General features: G+C 41.0%; 1 protein-coding gene across 1 annotated transcript in view; it reads left to right on the top strand.

Annotated features, from left to right (window-relative positions):
- LOC134593867 (SH2 domain-containing protein 1B-like) overlaps positions 1 to 18,279 on the top strand; it is a 61,297-nt gene extending 43,018 nt beyond the window's left edge. Inside the window, exons 3-4 of the mRNA XM_063444607.1 lie at positions 3,769 to 3,955; positions 17,970 to 18,279. Of these exons, the coding sequence (XP_063300677.1) occupies positions 3,769 to 3,955; positions 17,970 to 18,010 (228 nt within the window). The 3' untranslated portion in view covers positions 18,011 to 18,279. The remainder of the gene's footprint in view (positions 1 to 3,768; positions 3,956 to 17,969) is intronic.
- The last annotated feature ends 205 nt before the right edge of the window (positions 18,280 to 18,484 follow it).

Raw genomic sequence — 18,484 nt, forward strand, 5'->3', positions numbered from 1 at the left:
CTGCAGAGAGAAATGTGTCCTTCCCCGAAATAACAAATCCCAATCTCTCTAACCTGAGCACCAATGCGACCACGTCTAATATCTCCTTACAATCTGGAACCTCCTCTACGCCCTCTTCTTTTTTAGAACAGGAGTGGCCCCTACCCCAGAGGGGCAAACTCAGAGACAGAAAAAGATGGGGCTACAAGACCAACAAAGAGTCCACTAGGGACACCTCGATATATTAAGGTACCATTACCACCTCCCCAACGAAACCTTTAAACAGTACCTGGGTTAGCAATGCTGGCACATAATGCCACTCTCTTGGCAACTGCACTTCTAAGCTCTCTTCCGCTCTGTTTATTTAACCACCAGAGCACTCCTCTTCTCTACTGACCTAATGGAGCAGACACTTACATCTAACCGCTGACATGGCTCATTAACTGCATTTTGCCAATCACCTTTAAATGGGAGTATTCTGGTCTCCTAACTATTCCAGGTTGTTTTAAAATTCCACCTGATGCATATTCTTTGGGCCGATGACAGGTTCAACATAACGCTGGCACTCGCCAAAATGAAGGTACCAAGTTAAGATATCATGAAGGTATCACTATCCCAATGAAATATACACATCATGTAAATACATGTCCCCCTATCAGTAACAAGAAAAAAGAATGTGTACCACTAATCCCTTATCCAACCATCTCTGCCGACATAGCGGGCATATTCTGCCCCCTCCGTTTTAGTGCACATGGAGGTGCACTACACACTTCCACTGCCCTAATTGAGCGGACAGCTAAACCCACTGGCAGATATGGCTCAATAACTGCATCCTTAAATCTCTGTACAGTGGAAGCTATTAAACTTTTTCTTAGGCTACTTATCAACCGTAGCCCGCATTCACCATCTTAGCTGCATCGATAACCGTCTCTGCTCACACATTGCGGTTAATATATAGTGTCCCAATCTCTGTGACAACTGATACAATACCGGGACAATTATACATAACAGACACCGGACTTTGGGCATTTATTTAGCACATCCCTCTTGTCAAAAACAGATATGACAACGGGATGTGCGAGTGTGAAATACCTTCTCCATTCTGGACTTTCATTATGCTTAAGCACACCTATTTACACATTAGGTGACGGCTAACGGGTTTAAAAGGGTTTTTCCTCTTCACATGACCGACATAGTCATCCTGACCCGACAGGGTTAAACACCCCCTTTTCATTCTTGATCTTAGCAACATCCTGCTGTGTGGTTCATAGACTGTATTTGTCCACACTCTCCTCTGAATCCCGTACCAACAGTCTGTCTGTAACTGGGTAGATTTATGATTACGATTTTTTTCGTCACCCCTAGGTATCTAATCGTCATCCTGTGTATTGGGGCTTTATAATATTTAGTCATCTGGCAATTCGTTCCCAGTTTTTCAGACAGCCTTTTTAGATTAGCCTCTGTATTGTAACGACAATATGGAGAGGCTTTCAAGCGGTGAACGGCTATCACCTAAGCAAACTTGTCCTTTCTGTGACCTTTCAATTATTACTTTAGTTTATCTTCCTCAATTTTCTGAGCTATCTAGAATTATATTGCTCTCCTCAGATAGAACTAAGTAATACAGTTTCTGTTACAGTTAACTATAAACTGCAACATTGTACTGTTGCAGTCTGTATTTTCCGGAGGCATTCTGAAAACTTTTGAACAGATCCTCTGTTGTTTGCTATAGGTTTTGACATTTGTATCTACTATTCATTTGAGATCAAAGTACGTCACCAATTTACAAGTATCCAATTTAAAGTACCAATAGGTATTACATCTCAATTATCTATTTATTATAATTGATTTATAAATTGGTTACCACCTTTTTTTTATTTTTGATATATATAGCACTGTACGTTTATTTTAAACATATCCATTAAAAGTTATTTTCAGTGTATGCTTAATTCTTCTTCCTCCAGACATACTGCTGATCCATTTGGCCAAAAAGTTCCAGTTTTGTTTCAACGCTCCACAGAACAGAATCCCCAAACTTCTGTGGCTTATTTACATGATTTTGAGCATTTTAGAAGCCTACTATTCTAGTGCTTTTTGTTAATTTCTGGCATGGAAACCTTCTGAGTTTAGTACGTGCCTTAATGTGCTCACGGAAACCTCAGTGCCTGTTACTACAGGTCTTGCTGCATGTCTTTTACAGTCACAATCTTTTCACAATATGCCTTCTCAGAAATCTGTTTGCAGTCATTGATAGCTTCCTTTTTCTACTCTGTTCGTGTAGTGTAACCACTGTTCCTTCAACTTTGAACTTGCAAACTCATGGAAACATAGAAACATAGAATGTGACGGCAGATAAGAACCATTCGTCCCATCTAGTCTGCCCAATTTTCTAAATACTTTCATTAGTCCCTGGCCTTATCTTATAGTTAGGATAGCCTTATGCCTATCCCACGCATGCTTAAACTCCTTTACTGTGTTAACCTCTACCACTTCACACTTCAACTCGTTATATTTTGCATCCTGCTCCTTGTTTGTAAAGATGATGATCACGTCTCTTAACTTTGTGGACCATTCTTTTGGCTTAGCCATATTACTAACTTGCAGACAAATGTGACACTCAACAAACCCCTAGCCAGTTCAGGTATTTCATGTGTTCCAGATCAAGCACACCTGGTACAACTAATGAAGCTCTTGATCAGTTGCATCAGGTGTGCTTGAGACAATACTGGTTTTGTTTATTTGTGCTTTTATGAGGGACTCCATTCAGGGGGTTGAATAATTTTTTAGACTGTAGTGATACCGGAGAAACTGACGGAAGCCAAGCCCAGAGAGATGGACACAGGTTTCTTCAGGAAGGAATAGATTCTTTATTCGGTTCACCGATCGGGACTCAGAGGGACTAATGTCACCAAAATACAACAAGTTCTGAGCCCCGGACAATAGTGTAGGCTCCTTATATAAGCATGTAACTCCTCCCATAAGTAGCTCCACCCACACATTCTCTTACCCAATCAATCGAATAAGAACTAACTTCCGGTTTGACCGCATGGCTTGCCCAGCACAATGGAGGAGGGGAATACTACATCCGGTATTCTCGCACATGCTCCGTACACTACTGATCGTATCTTTGCCACGTGCAACCAACCGACCAATACACCAGTATATGCACGTACACATGCCACGTGGTAATCTCGGCCTACTAAATTTATTTTTACCGAGATTCCACCACAGTAGAAGTCATTATAAGTAGCATTTTCAGTTGAATTTGGGGAAACCACTTGAAGCATTCATGTGATGAGCTATTTCACTTGTTTTCGTTTGATTTGTTCATTGCAAACAGCTGAAAGTCTTTGTCACATTTTGACAAAAAAAAACTAATTTTCAATAGGGGTTGAATAATTTTTATTGCAACTGTATATGTAAACCCATGTATGTGTTTTGCCAATATAGGCATTGATTTAATATTTATTGTAAAATGCATTAAAATTGTATAACTTTAAGACTTGCATAGCAAGTAAAATTTCTATTTTCTGCTTTTAATTCTGTAAAATAGACTTCTATTTCTGTTTCTGTTGTGAACTATTGTGAAGAAAAAAAAAATGAAGTTTTATTTTCAAACCAAATTAGGAAGAAAATATTTATGGATAGGCTAGTGGTGTAAAGAAACATACATAAAATTATTTTGTGATACATTTCTGGTAAAATTGTTTACAGTTTATGTAAAAATGTGCACTAAAAGGTTCATGTCCTTTTAAAGAAACAAAAACGTATTATCCTCTGCCTTTATAGACTGCCTTCGGAGTTAAAGAAAACGTTTTCAAAGACATAAAGGATCTTATTTCCAATTACGAGAAGCCTAACAGAGGTTTGGTGCATTGTCTTCTTCATCCTGTAAACGTAGAGAGAATTTCCCTAGGCTCCTTAAAACAAAGAGGTTCCATGAGAAGTTTTGAAGAAGTAGAAGACACTTATGCAGGTAACAGAAGTTTGCACCATGAAAAATATACATTATTTCTTTTTTTTTTTATTTGCTACTGTGTATCCATACAGTTTTTATCCAAATGTACAGGTTTAGATTACTTTTGATCATTATATGTTATTATATATTTCTTTATAAAAAAAAAAAAAAAAGGAATGACAAAAGGGAAAGAAAGAAGAAAACTGTATATGAGAAGGAAATTGACCTGAGAAACACATTGACTGCTAGCAGAAAATGAGATAGGCAAGAGTAAGTGGGTATAAGACTGGACTGGTCGTTGGATCGTTGGAGAGTAAATGGCAGAGGGAAAAAAATGGACTTTAATATAAAAATGGCTTAGGACGATTGGGTTAGGTGATTTATTAAGACAAGGAAGAAAGAGTGCCAGGAAATGTGAGAAATTAATGTGTGCAAGTTGTGAGTCTGAGAAGCAAAGAGAAGCCTTCACGGGAAAAGATGTAGGTCTAAGAAGTAAACAAATGATTTTACTGGATTCTGAAAAGGATAATGGATTTTAGACATGTGTATTAATTTTCATACGAATAAGATTTAGTCAGAAAATGTGTTTTTTTTTTTCAGATTCATTTACTAAAACGTGAACGAAAACCCTACAAACTAAACAAAAGGGCAAACGCCAAATGCATTATCTTTTCATTGTGTTTAGTTTGTTTAATAGACTACGTGCTGCAGGGGTTTAACAGTGCACATGCGCAACAAACCAGCAGCAATACCAACTCTCTCCTTTTAATAAATATTAATTCCAACCCCCCCACCCTTGCATTAAAACCTATAGGGGTCACCATGACCCCCATATTAATAAAAGGGAGGTTAAATCCTCCAGCATGCCCCTACTCACAGTATGCCGCGAGTAGAGGCATGTCGCCTAAACAGCGAGCAGCCAGTCATTTAACACTAAATATAAATCAGTATGGGGGTCACTATGACCCCCATATTGATAAAAGGGAGGTTAAATGCCACAAGTAGGGGCATGTAGCCTAAACAAATGTAAACTACTAGTGACTGGGCAGCTATTGCAATAAATCCTGCCGCATGTCCCTACCTATGCCAGGTCCCCCCGTATAGTAGGGGCATGTCGCCTAAACAGCAAGCAGCCAGTGGCTGCTCGCTGTCATTTAAAACTGAATATAAAAATCAGTATTTTATATAGAAGTGATAGAGAGCTATGGTAAGCGTACACGTGGCCAAAAGTTATAGTAAAAAACTATAACAATGTTGCAATATGAAAAAGTAGCTATTTGGATCTAAACAGCTACTTTTTACAAGTACTCTTAACGTACTCTTTACACTTCTATAAAAGATATAACAGCGAGCAATATAAATTGGTATGGGGGTCACTATGACCCCCATATTGATAAAAGGGAGGTTAACTCCTCCCACATGCCCCTACTTGCCAGTGGCTGCTCGTTGCCATTTAAAACCTATTAGTGACTGTCCTAGGTCCCCCCGTTCCCTGATGGTGGGGAACACAAATAACTAAAATGGGGGGGACATAGTGCCCCCGCGCACACCCACTCATGACCCGGCGGGTGGGGACCCTAATAAATTAAAGGGTGGACCTAATGTCCCCCCTCATCCCCACCCATGAGCAGCGGGTGGGGACCCTAATAAAGAAATAATGGGAGGGACCTAATGTCCCCACCCATGAGCGGCAGGTGAGGACCCTAATAAATAAAAGGAGGGATCTAATGTCCCCCCTGGTCCCCACCCATGAGCTGTGGGTGGAGACCCTTATTAAATAAAAAATGGGGGTGACCTAATCTCTCCCCCAGGTCTCCACCCATGAGCGGTGGGTGGGTACCCTAATGAATTAAAGGGGGGACCAAATGTCCATCCTGGGCCCCACCCATGAGCGGCAGGTGGGGACCACAAATAATAAAGTGACTAGGGGTCCGAAAGCCCCTAGTCACTCCCCCCCCCCCAATAAAATTACCCTACCTACCCAGTCACCTTAATAGTGAGGGGGGGGCAATAAACTAAACCTGTAAAATAAAATGACAATGAGTGAAATAAGTATTTGATCCCCTATCAAACAGCAAGATTTCTGGCTCCCACGTGTCTTTTATATAAGTAACAAGCTGAAATTAGGAGCACTCTCTAATGTTCCCCCGAACCTAGACCTGCTCTCTTGCGCATCCTCACTTACCGACCAATTAATTTTACAACCAAGTCATACGAATGAAACTTTGTCGGTAAGTGAGGATCATTGTGCTCTCAGAGTCATGGTTAACAACTAAAATACCAGACTCTGCCATTGCAATACATGGTTATTCAGGTTTTGGAAATGACAGAGCAAAGAGAGGAGGAGGCATTGTTATTTATGTTGACAATTCCATAAAGTTTACCTCCTTACAAAACTATCCCTCTTGCCAACTTTGATTTCCTTTCTGGCACAATTGAGATAAATCAATCATTGTAGCAGGAATTTACCACCCACCTAGCTTCCCTGTCTGACATAGCCCATCTCCTTAGTGAAACCATAGCTCAAAACTCAAAAAGTAAACAGTTGGGTTTTAATATTGAGGCTGAATCCTAAAAATAATAGTTCTTGCTCGCTGTTTAAGACTTTGCAGCTAACGCAATTAATCTCCTACCCAACTCGTATAAACATTAAAAGCCATAACCATACCTTGCTCGATTGGATTCTCTCCATTTCTCCTGATAGAATCCAGGAGGCAGGTGTTCTCCCTAACAGTTTCAGTGATCACTGTTTAGTGTACTGCGTGCGCAAAATAAAGGCTACTAAATCCTCTCCCAAGGTTAAAATCACCAGGTCCTTCAAAAAATTTAATCTTGAATCCTTTCTTAATGACATCAAGAACCTCACATGCTCTGAACTCCTACAAGTTTGGAATTTGCATGCCCCGCTGCGTAAGGTGAGCGTAAAAGGAGCACATATGAACTGGATCACAGCTGACCTCATCCAAATGTACTAGTTTCGGGATTCACAAACTCAAAAACTCAGGTATTGGCGATTGTCCGCTAACCTGGTTTCGATCATAAGTATTGGATCGCTCACAATATGTGTCCATTTCTGACAGCGACTCCCTTCCTCTCCCAGTCACATGTGGTGTTTCCCAAGGTTCCATTCTCAGTCCCCTACTATTCACATTTATAAATGATCTGCTTAATGTCTGCAAATCCTCGAATGTACACATGTATACAGACGACACAGTAATCTATGCAAGCAAATCCAATCTACCGCAGCTTGAGGCTGTACTCCAAGACCAGTTTACAGAGGTAGAAAAGTGGATCGCAAAAAACAAACTCTTTCTAAACACTGACAAAACTGTCACAATGATCTTTGGAACAGTACCTAAATTACACAAATTACACAATTCCCACCTATTTATGAAAACTAATTCAAATAGCACACTGACCGCAGTCTACTCTTTCTATCTTTTGGCCTCCACATAGAAAAACCTGCATCTAAACTTTATCCAAAACTAGGTGCCCTGTACAGAAACAAACCCTGCCTAAGCCCTACAGTAAAGGAAAAGATTTTACAGCAAATGCTGATGCCAATCATTGATTATGGAGATGTAGTATATGCACCTGCACCGCAATCCCACCTTAATAAACTCAATACATTGTATAACTCGTTCTCCTGATTGGTGCTACAATGTAATTACATGACCCACCATTGTGACATACTGGAATCCAGACGCACCCTTCATCTTTCCAGCCTTGTGTTTAAGAGCTTTTCAGCTCCCACCCTACCTGAGCAGAATGCTCTCCTCGGCTATTCCCACCTCCTTTAACCTCCAATCCAGTACCAGCACTTTATTTAATCTACCTCAATACAAAAAGAAAGCAGCCCGATCCTCCTTTTCCTACAGAGCACCGCAATTATGGAACGATCTCCCGTACACTTTCAAATCTTCCCCAAGCCTAAAGTCCTTTAAGAGATCCCTCTCTACATAATTCAAAACAGAATGCACCTGTCATGGTTGATTATATATTTCCTACCTGTTCTATGTTAAATTTTGTATATATTGTGAATTAAGAGTACAGCAGTGAAATCGGCACAGAAGAGGACAAAGCCGGACCTGTGAGGGACAGGTTCAGGTAAGTAACCTAAACTATACCTGCCCCCACTCCACCCCAGCAACTGGACTCACTCATTTAGGTGACCGGGCCACCACTGCCAGGATAAAAAAAAAAAAAAAAAAAAAAAAGAGTTCTTGAAGAATGGCAATGTTTCAACTGCAGGGTTAAAATGGGGGGCACATGGCACCCAGACCACTTCTTTGAAATGAAATCGTCTGGATACCTATAGTGTTCTAGATCTTCTATATTTATATTTATTTGCACACCCACTTTTTAAAGAAGAGTAAACGTGCTGCTTCACACTGTATGCACAGTGCAAATAATGTGTGTTGCACGTTTTACACTCATATAAAAGTGTGCATGTAATAATAATTATAGAAGATAAAAAAAAAATGTAATCTACCCTAGTAGGTGCTTAAATGTGTACTTTCCCCCCTTCATATTTACAAGGAAATCCAGAAGACCTAAGGTCTAGTCCTAAAAGCTATTCCAAGTGTAAGCAGGAGTCCACAAACATCTTTAATTATGGGTGTATAAACAATATTATACTTATTGTATTTTTTCTCTTTTTTTTCATGCATACATTTTGAGGCGGTGTTTCTTAAAGTGACAAAGCAAATACGAACTATACTGCATGTTTCCACTTATGGGTGGGTTTGTTTTCTGTAGATGATAGAACTCCACTGTATCATATATTTCTCTGGTTTCCTTTTTGGTGTATTAGTATGGGTGTGAGGAGCATGTATGTGAAGCAGCTTGAATGGATTTTTTTTTTCACATCTAAAATCAGCTCTTTTTTCATGCAATTAGTATATCAATTTATTTCACATCATGAACCGTCAGAGGAGGTGAGTCCCGAATATAACTGCAATCTCTCATGTATAATATGTAAGGGTTTTATATTATTATACTAATTGATATAACTGGTATAAAGCTATTTGGGTTCAGAAAACCTAATTAGTGAAAAAGATACATATTTTTTTTCACTCATTTTTCTGAATAGGGAGCTAGTGATAGGCTGAGACTATCAGCTGACTTTCTCAGCCTATCAGTAGCGCCCATTCCAAGGCTTCCTGACTGAATCCTTGGACCTACAGAGGAAATAAAGGGGCAAAGTGATCAGGCACCATCTTCCAGACGTTGAGCATTGTGGCGAAACCAACCTCGCCACTGTCCACTGGAGAAGCCTGGTTGCCCGCCTCCAACCTGCTTACTATGGCCCCTGGTAAACTTGTACTTTTGGAATGTGTGGTCAAACGGACCTCGCCACGTGTCCTTGGAGGGGGCTGCTTGCCCGCCTCTTGCCTTTGGACTATGGACCCGACTTTATGTGAATGTGTTAACCCAGATAGCTATGCCATGGAGCCCATTCGTGTAGTTAAAGGCTTCGGCTCCATGGCAATTGAACTGTGTGAATAGGACCTGAGCGCTATTCGTTAGTTTTGTGCGCTCAGATCCCAGCTATCTGGGGATATGTGACATGTCTGTGTTTTATGTATAAAATGTGATTGTGTATTTTATAGTATTTTAATGCTTTGTGCTCACCATGTGCATAATGGAGTCTTGTCTCTGTCCTGGGAGATAATTGAATTACTTCTCAATTATCTCCAGGATAGAAGACTCTGAAACCGGTCTGGACCAGATAGCCATGTGCCAGCCAGGGCCCAAAAGATATTTTACTAACTTCTGAACCCCTGGTCTGATTCATGCCATGTTTTGATATGTTGTTCCCCTGAATGGATTGATTGTGAATATGTAATTTTTTTATGTGAATTGGATGTATGGTTTTAGAGTTATGAAAGTTGGGTAAAAAGTATGTTTTAACTGTATGTGTAATTGAGTTTCCTCTCAGGATAAGGGGAGGGAATATGTGGGATGTAACTGATGTGATTGGTTGTAGCCGTCCTTCCTCCCCAGCGGCAGTGTGAATCCCAGGGAGCTGAAGGTGCCGTCCTTGCTCCTCAGCGGCAGTGTGTATCCCAGGGAGCTGAAGGTGTCGTCCTTCCTCCCCAGCGGCAGTGTGTATCCCAGGGAGCGGAAGGTGTCGTCCTTCCTCCCCAGCGGCAGTGTGTATCCCAGGGAGTTGAAGGTGTCGTCCTTCCTCCCCAGCGGCAGTGTGTGTCCCAGGGAGCTGAAGGTGTCATCCTTCCTCCCCAGAGGCAGTGTGTATCCCAGGGAGCTGAAGGTGTCGTCCTTCCTCCCCAGCGGCAGTGTGGACTCCAGGGAACTGAAGGTGTCGTCCTTCCTCCCCAGCGGCAGTGTGAGTCCCAGGGAGCTGAAGGTGTCGTCCTTCCTCCCCAGCGGCAGTGTGTGTCCCAGGGAGACAAAGGTGCCGTCCTTCCCCCACAGCAGCCAGATACTATATTGAAAGGGGAGACAGTTGGTCCCCCTCTCCACCAGCAGAGAGAGTGTCAGGGAGAGGAGCTTATTACGCCCCCTCTCCAGCGGCAGTCTACGATTCAGGGAGAGGTGCTCGTTACCCCCTCTCCCCAGTGGCAGCCTAACCCCCCAAGGGGAGATGTTAAGCCCCACAACTGTGTAGATGGGACCGTAGTCTCTGCACTTACAGCACAAGGTGTAGGGATGGTCGGTTCTGTCCCCTAGCCACCGAGCTGTGTATCCAGAGGGGAGACAGTCGGTTTCCCCCTCCCACAAACAGGCTCCAACCAGGCTACTTCCATGGTAGCGTTGGCACCAGGGCAGAGTACCGCTGGTCTCTGCCCACTCAGCAACCCACCAAGGCAGCCTACCAGTCCCCCGCACAGCCGTGGTGAGGAACCTGGACAAGTTACTCCCTTACTCAGGTGTAGTAACCAGTTATTGTGGGTGGGCTGTACTGCTGTTTCTGTTTTGTGGGTGGGCTGCTGGACTAACCAGGGCACTGACCGGCAGGAGGTCAGATACCCTGTTAGTCTGTTTGGTAAAGGGGAGAAGTGTGGCAAAACCAACCTCGCCACTGTACACTGGAGAAGCCTGGTTGCCCGCCTCCTACCTGCTGACTATGGCCCCTGGTAAACATGTACTTTTGGAATGTGTGGCGAAACCGACCTCGCCACGTGTCCTTGGAGGGGGCTGCTTGCCCGCCTCTTGCCTTTGGACTATGGACCCGACTTTATGTGAATGTGTTAACCCAGATAGCTATGCCATGGAGCCCATTCGTGTAGTTAAAGGCTTCGGCTCCATGGCAATTGAACTGTGTGAATAGGACCTGAGCGCTATTCGTTAGTTTTGTGCGCTCAGATCCCAGCTATCTGGGGATATGTGACATGTCTGTGTTTTATGTATAAAATGTGATTGTGTATTTTATAGTATTTTAATGCTTTGTGCTCACCATGTGCATAATGGAGTCTTGTCTCTGTCCTGGGAGATAATTGAATTACTTCTCAATTATCTCCAGGATAGAAGACTCTGAAACCGGTCTGGACCAGATAGCCATGTGCCAGCCAGGGCCCAAAAGATATTTTACTAACTTCTGAACCCCTGGTCTGATTCATGTCATGATTTTTGATATGTTGTTCCCCTGAATGGATTGATTGTGAATATGTAATTATATGTGAATTGGATGTATGGTTTTAGAGTTATGAAAGTTGGGTAAAAAGTATGTTTTAACTGTATGTGTAATTGAGTTTCCTCTCAGGATAAGGGGAGGGAATATGTGGGATGTAACTGTGATGTGATTGGTTGTTTTATACCTCTCTGTGGGTGGTCCTGTATTTGAAAAGACTAATAAAAACCAGGCTGGGTCTGCCAGGACCTCAGATTCTGCTTGACCCTCAAAACGAAGTGTCGTCTCGTTATTGGGGGAATTGGATTTTATGCTGACTGCCAGGAGTGTAAACCTTTCGTATGGTTTTTCCTGTTCGGCTGTTTCCAGGTTCGTGTAGTTTGCAGTTCGGGAGATTGGTGCTTACAGTAGCTGCCTGTGTATCTGGAAAGGGGGATATCACCTAAACTGTTTTTTATCCTCTTGTGGGCGAAACAGTCCGTTACAAGCATAAACCATTTGTTAATGGTTTAACACCTTAAAGTAAGACAGCCCCTAGGACCTCTTGCACCATAACAACTTAATTGTGATGATGGTGTCTGGAGTGGTCCTTTAAGTTGCACATTATATTTTTAAAGATTGTTTGTTTGGACTAAGTCACTAGCACATGACTTTTTTTAGAGTTGAAATGTGATGTCATTTGTTAAATCGCTAAAATAAATACGTAAGAAAAAGGAGCATCTCTGGAAAAGAGGTTAACTTAAATTATAGGTGACTTTCAATGTTTTATTCAATGGTGTACAATTTCAGAGAAGAAATAGTTCTCCACAAAATTCATTAATCTTTCCCTATAGAATGTGATTGTGAAAGAAATGCATGGATAAGCTATTATGAAATGCATATGGTGCTTAAGAACGTGTAGTATTTCTGCACCTGCCTTCCAGTCTACAACTTTATACTATTCCTACTACAGCTGTAACTGCATTCATTTCTTCACTCATATACATGGACAATGTAGCGGAGTATCAGTATTAACATCAATATCTCCGCTTGCAGACGTAAATAATATTCAAGAAAAGCGTAGCTTGGCAATCCCATCTAAATTCTCCAACAACTGGACATACACAGCTTTGGGAGTCAACTGTTTTTTATTGAGCCACAGCTGGCTTTTATACAATTCCCCATGCAAGGGGTTTCCTTAATTACATTCCAGGAGTTTTCCCCTGGTGGACCTTGGTGGGGACAGGGAACAAAGACACATTTCCCAGACTCCTTTTCTGTGCTTGGAAGATAATTGCGTAACGACAATTCTTTAATTAGATTAACTCCCATGTACAGAAAATCAAACAATAATTTAAACCATCATAACTCCTATAACATTAGTCAGAACTCCACGAAAGACACAATCTGTCAAAATACTGCTCAGATCCGTTCGGTAGAACAGGAACGCCATTCGAGTGAACTTTAGACCGGTCAACCACGAGGCAAAGCCCCAAAACCTTTCCATGTGGTTGTATGCTTTGACCGGTCTTCTTTCAGGAGTTTTCACTATTAAACTTACGAATGCAAATGTTCATGAATTGGGTAGTCGTGTGCCTGGTGTTCATTCATTCCATTTAGTCGAATGCCGCTCTTTCTAGACAAAAGGAAATGAACGTACGAACACGATGGAAGTTCAGCGGTGTTCGCATGGTCGAGTGTCTGATTATAGTTCCATGCACTTGATGACCAAAGACCGCTGTAGGTTCGTGAGCAAAGATGTCCGCCACCACTTGTTCGGTCATACGAACGGCAGCCACCCATACGACCATTTAGAACCTTGTGATTTTCTGGTGTGAAGATAGTCAATTGGAGGTACACGATGTCAGGATCGGGACAGGGATCCAACACACAGAGTACAAACAGGTACAGGATACGTATACCGGACCTTAGAATGGCCGGACTAACGTACGGAGAGTATAGAGAATGGTCAGAGACAAGCCGAGGTCGAGGGAACGAGAGGACAGGTAAGCGAGGAACAAGCCGGGTCAAGGATAACAGAGGTAAACAGAGTAAGTCAAACAAGCCGGGTCGGAACCAAAGGGATAACAGAAAATACCAGAGCACTGTGTGACTAGACAGGCTAGAACCACGACAGGGCAATGAGCAAATGGGGGAAGCAAGTTTAAATACCCTGGCTCGGAGGGAGAGACACGCCTCCGACGAGATCTGATTAGTCTCTACAGGATTGAGTGACAGGTCGTTCCGGGCTGGCGTCATGACGTCGGTTTCCGGACGTCCTGCTACAAAAGGAAGTGACTCCCTCGCGGCCGGCGTTTACGTGACCGGGTGGACCGCGAGGAACAGAGGAAACAGCCCGTCCAGACGGATAGACGTCTAAGTCTCTACCTCTCTCGGAGGTAGAGACTTCAGGTACCCTGACACACGACTCCCGTGGGTGGCCTCCCCGTTCGGTGGTTGGTTCGACTGACAAACAATATATCTATATTCTGTTCGGGAACCTCAAATCGTCGAGCCAACTCAGTCTTTCATACAAATAAGTGGCTAGTTTTACCACAGACACACATGTGCATTTATATATATTTCTTTACTTAGCAAACTAAAACCGTATATATTAGTAGCACAACCATGACCTTCCATTTTAATTATCAAAAACAGTTTTATCTGTTTGTTTTGGAAGAGATAATATGATATATATTTACATTCTACTTCTTATTAGGTTGCTTTTGGTCAACATTTCTTCCAACAGTATTTTTGTGGTTTGTTTCACAGCTTGCAATGCTATGAAGATCTGTTAAAACTATTCACGAGAAAAGTGCATTTTATATCACATGCTGATAACACATCTTGTAAACATGCCAAATATGGAGTGGATATACAGTGTATACATGCTTATAAGGACATGCTTCTTGTATTTTTATTTTGTTTTTGCATACTGTGAGGAATGCAGTTCTCTATCCTTTTATTTTTGGAAAAGACCATGGTCACTGGATAAGATAACAGGGTTATTCACTAAAATGAGAAATATCAGGAATTCAAAGTGAATTTCAGATTTAAAACCAAAATAGCTGAACTGAAAAAAGTCAGCTATGCTCCACTTCAACTACTTTGCGCTAATTTTGAAAATTCACTTTGAATTCACTACAATTCTTAGATTTTTCAGTGTTGGTATTGAAAAATATAGATTATGTTAAAGACAGGAGGCTCCTATAATGCATTAACTCGTTTTACTATTCTACACAGCAGCATAGAATACAAATTTAAAATGAAATAAAATAAAATATTAAGGTGCAACCAAACATGGATAAAATAGGTAGTCAGTTAACATGCTGTCCACAATATATAAGACCCAATCAGGTATCCCAAGTCCTCTTTTAAGCTAGGAGACATCCTGAAAAATGGTACTAAAACAATATCAGTCTGTAGAAACTAACAGGAAATTGGAGCCAAAAAATGAAAATGTCATAACTGAAGAAAGTGAATCCACAATCTGGCGCTAAATAGATAAGAGTAGGGGAGGTTTAATTTGGGAGGGATAATTTTTACCTCCTCTCTTCAATAAATTCTATATTTTCCTACATGAAGACCAGGGAACATCTAAGAATTTTATTACAGATACAAGGCTCCTGTTATGCAAGTTAAAAGCTACATATCTAAAAAATTAAACAATACTAAGGCAAAACTACCGTGTAAACAGGAGAGAGAGGGCACAAGTAAAATGTTCTGAAGGTGGAGTCTGAAAACATATCACCTGCCTTAAAAATGTCAGAAAGAGAGCCCCACGTTGAAAAAACCTTAGTAGACCAATCCTTATTGTGGAGTATAGGCCACATTTATTAACATCAACACCTGCCATGGACAAGTCCTATTGTGGAGTATAGGCCACATTTATTAACATCAACACCTGCCATGGACAAGTGCCACAGACCCATCTAGAAAAAGTAAGTGAGGACACTGGCCCATAGGGTTTACAGTAAGAAATTAACAATTGAATGTCTAAGAGATACCGTTTTCATTTCACAACATCGTAAATATTATCCCACACATAGATAAGGTTGGTTAGAGAAATAGGATAAAACATTAATTTACTTTTGGTTTTTGTACATCTGTCAATTTGAAATTTAATTCTGTGAGGTGTGAATTGTTGTTGTGAAATATCTAAGGCTTGCACATGTGAAACTCTTTTAAAGGAAATTAGACAAAGAAATGTGGTCAATTTAAAAAAACGAAACTTAAGAAACAAAGAGTCATTAAATTAACATTCCAAGTCTCAGTGTATCTCAGGTTAGGAGGTCTTTGAATGTATGCCTTTCAACAGTTTACAAATTAGAGGATGCTTACAAAAACACTGTCAATAGGGGTAAGACCCGACAAAATACCTGATTGATAAAGATTAATAGTTTGATAAGCCATCCTTAACTCGAATGACTTGGAAATCAATTTTAACACATGGAAAATGGGGGCATGAACCAAATCCAGCTCCAAGCATTAGAGAAAACAATACTGCCAGGCTGATCTCTAATTAGCCTTGGTTCTTGGTGCTCATCCGTTAAGAGCTCTGTAGTTGTATCTGAAATTTTGCAATTGAGTCAGAGAATCCAAAACTAAATGTGCAACCCATTGCAGTGGGTTGGATAGGATTAAGGGGTGTAGATTCCTGTCGGGATCCACCAAAATTAGACTGAATAGAGAGAGAATATCAGGATTGTGTTAGTCACCAAGGAACAATTAGGAAAACAGTTGCTTTTCTTCTGAAAATCTGACTTAATACCAATGGAATGTAAACAAGCAGAGGGAATGCATAATAGATCCCCAGAGACCAATCTTGCCAGTAAGAGTCTAAAGCAGAAGCCTCTGGGTATTAATGGAGGCAGATAAAAAAACTGCAGCAGCCTATGATTTAGACATTAAAGGAACACTATAGTCACCTAAATTACTTTAGCTAAATAAAGCAGTTTTAGTGTATAGATCATTCCCCTGCAATTTCACTGCTCAATTCACTGTCATTTAGGAGTTAAATCACTTTGTTTCTGTTTATGCAGCCCTAGCCACACCTCCCCTGGCTATGATTGACAGAAAAAAAAACTGCATGGAAAAAAACAAAAAACTGGTTTCACTTTCAAACAGATGTAATTTACCTTAAATAATTGTATCTCAATCTCTAAATTGAACTTTAATCACATACAGGAGGCTCTTGCAGGGTCTAGCAAGCTATTAACATAGCAGGGGATAAGAAAATCTTAATTAAACAGAACTTGCAATAAAGAAAGCCTAAATAGGGCTCTCTTTACAGGAAGTGTTTATGGAAGGCTGTGCAAGTCACATGCAGGGAGGTGTGACTAGGGTTCATAAACAAAGGGATTTAACTCCTAAATGGCAGAGGATTGAGTAGTGAGGCTGCAGGGGCATGTTCTATACACCAAAACTGCTTCATTAAGCTAAAGTTGTTCAGGTGACTATAGTGTCCCTTTAAGCAAAAATGTTGATGTGAAAGGGACCTCTAAGTTGTTAGAGATCATGAAAGATCTGGAAATTCAGTTTCTAATCACTGAAATCTGTTAGAAACCTAGAATTCCAATCTGCAACTGCGTTGGACAAACCCAGAAGATATTCCGCTTTCAGAGTAATATCACAATTTCATTATAGACTTACCTACAGCTGGAGCCTGCGCCGCTACCCTCCTCGGTCTGCACAGACAGAATGCACCGCGTTGCTGCACAGGTCATGTCCTCAGGCTGGGCAGCCCGAATGCTCCACATGGCTGCACGACCTGACTAGGCAAATAGAATTACCTTCGTTCACCTCAACAGCTCCCTTTGCTTGTTCGTGGGCTTAGCTACAGGCCCCATGCAAATATGTTAGGACGCTGCCTGATATATAAATAGATCAAAATATGATGTCACGCTCTAGGCGACCCCCTGCTGTTTTGTAGTCGCAAAAATTAAATGGACCAATAAGAGCACATATGAACCTATTCAAAGTTGGTTCAGGATTTTACTCATTACCCTATTGTGGTTTCTGTCCAGTTACATATTTAGTGCTCCTGTGACTCTCTTGTGATTTCCTGTTATTGACCTTAGCTTCGTTTTGACTATGCTAGGCTTGTTGGGGAAACATTATCGTCACAGCAGAACAGGACCTGGAAATTGGGATTGTAATTGGGATTGTCCTGCTAAAATTGAGCCATGTGGAAGGCCTGCTGCTCCTCATAGGCATAGGTCTGTGTGAGTGTCCTGCTGAAATCTGGATTTAGGGAGCTTGTCTCATTTTGTCAAAAACTTCCTTATTATTGCAACCACAATAGAGTGGGGATGCTTTGGATGCCATAATTATGAACCTGTAAGTTGAAGTGGTTATAGTGCTCAAAATGTCACTTTAGTTTGTGCAAACTACTTCATATAGAATATCTCTGCAACCTGATTAAAGTCTCATGTTGATTTTTTTTCTTTTCCCTTGCAGAGGTTGATGATCGAGATTATGTTGAAGTATTGCCTTCTTAGATTTTTTATGTAATTGCTCATATACCATGAAAGCGAGGAAAAGAAGTAGACAAAAAAGGAGAAAGAACACATCTACAGTACTTTTTTCTTGATGACCTATAATGAACCATTAAAAGGACTGTGGCTACCTCTATTTGTATGGAATATGAACTGGAACGGTTATCTTCTGAACAGTGGAAACACTCCTGACCCACCAGACTTTTTATATTCAAAAGTGTATAATGTAAATAGCAATTTTCTGCACATACAATGCATAGTTTCATAGATCTGCACTGTCTTAACTAAAATAACATGTTTTAGTATAAATAAAGTTTATTAAGCACAAATAATGTTTACGAGGGCCCATATGTACAGCAGTGGGCAAGAGCAGTTTTCCGATTTTTCCATATATTGTATCTTTTATTCATGTCTTGTTGTAGACTCTGAGAAAGCTGGAATGTATGAAACCTACATGGGAGTGTCTATGATGTGGCT

This window comes from Pelobates fuscus, chromosome 1 (assembly GCF_036172605.1).
Source record: "Pelobates fuscus isolate aPelFus1 chromosome 1, aPelFus1.pri, whole genome shotgun sequence".
In the NCBI taxonomy this organism is placed as follows: Eukaryota; Metazoa; Chordata; class Amphibia; order Anura; family Pelobatidae; genus Pelobates; species Pelobates fuscus.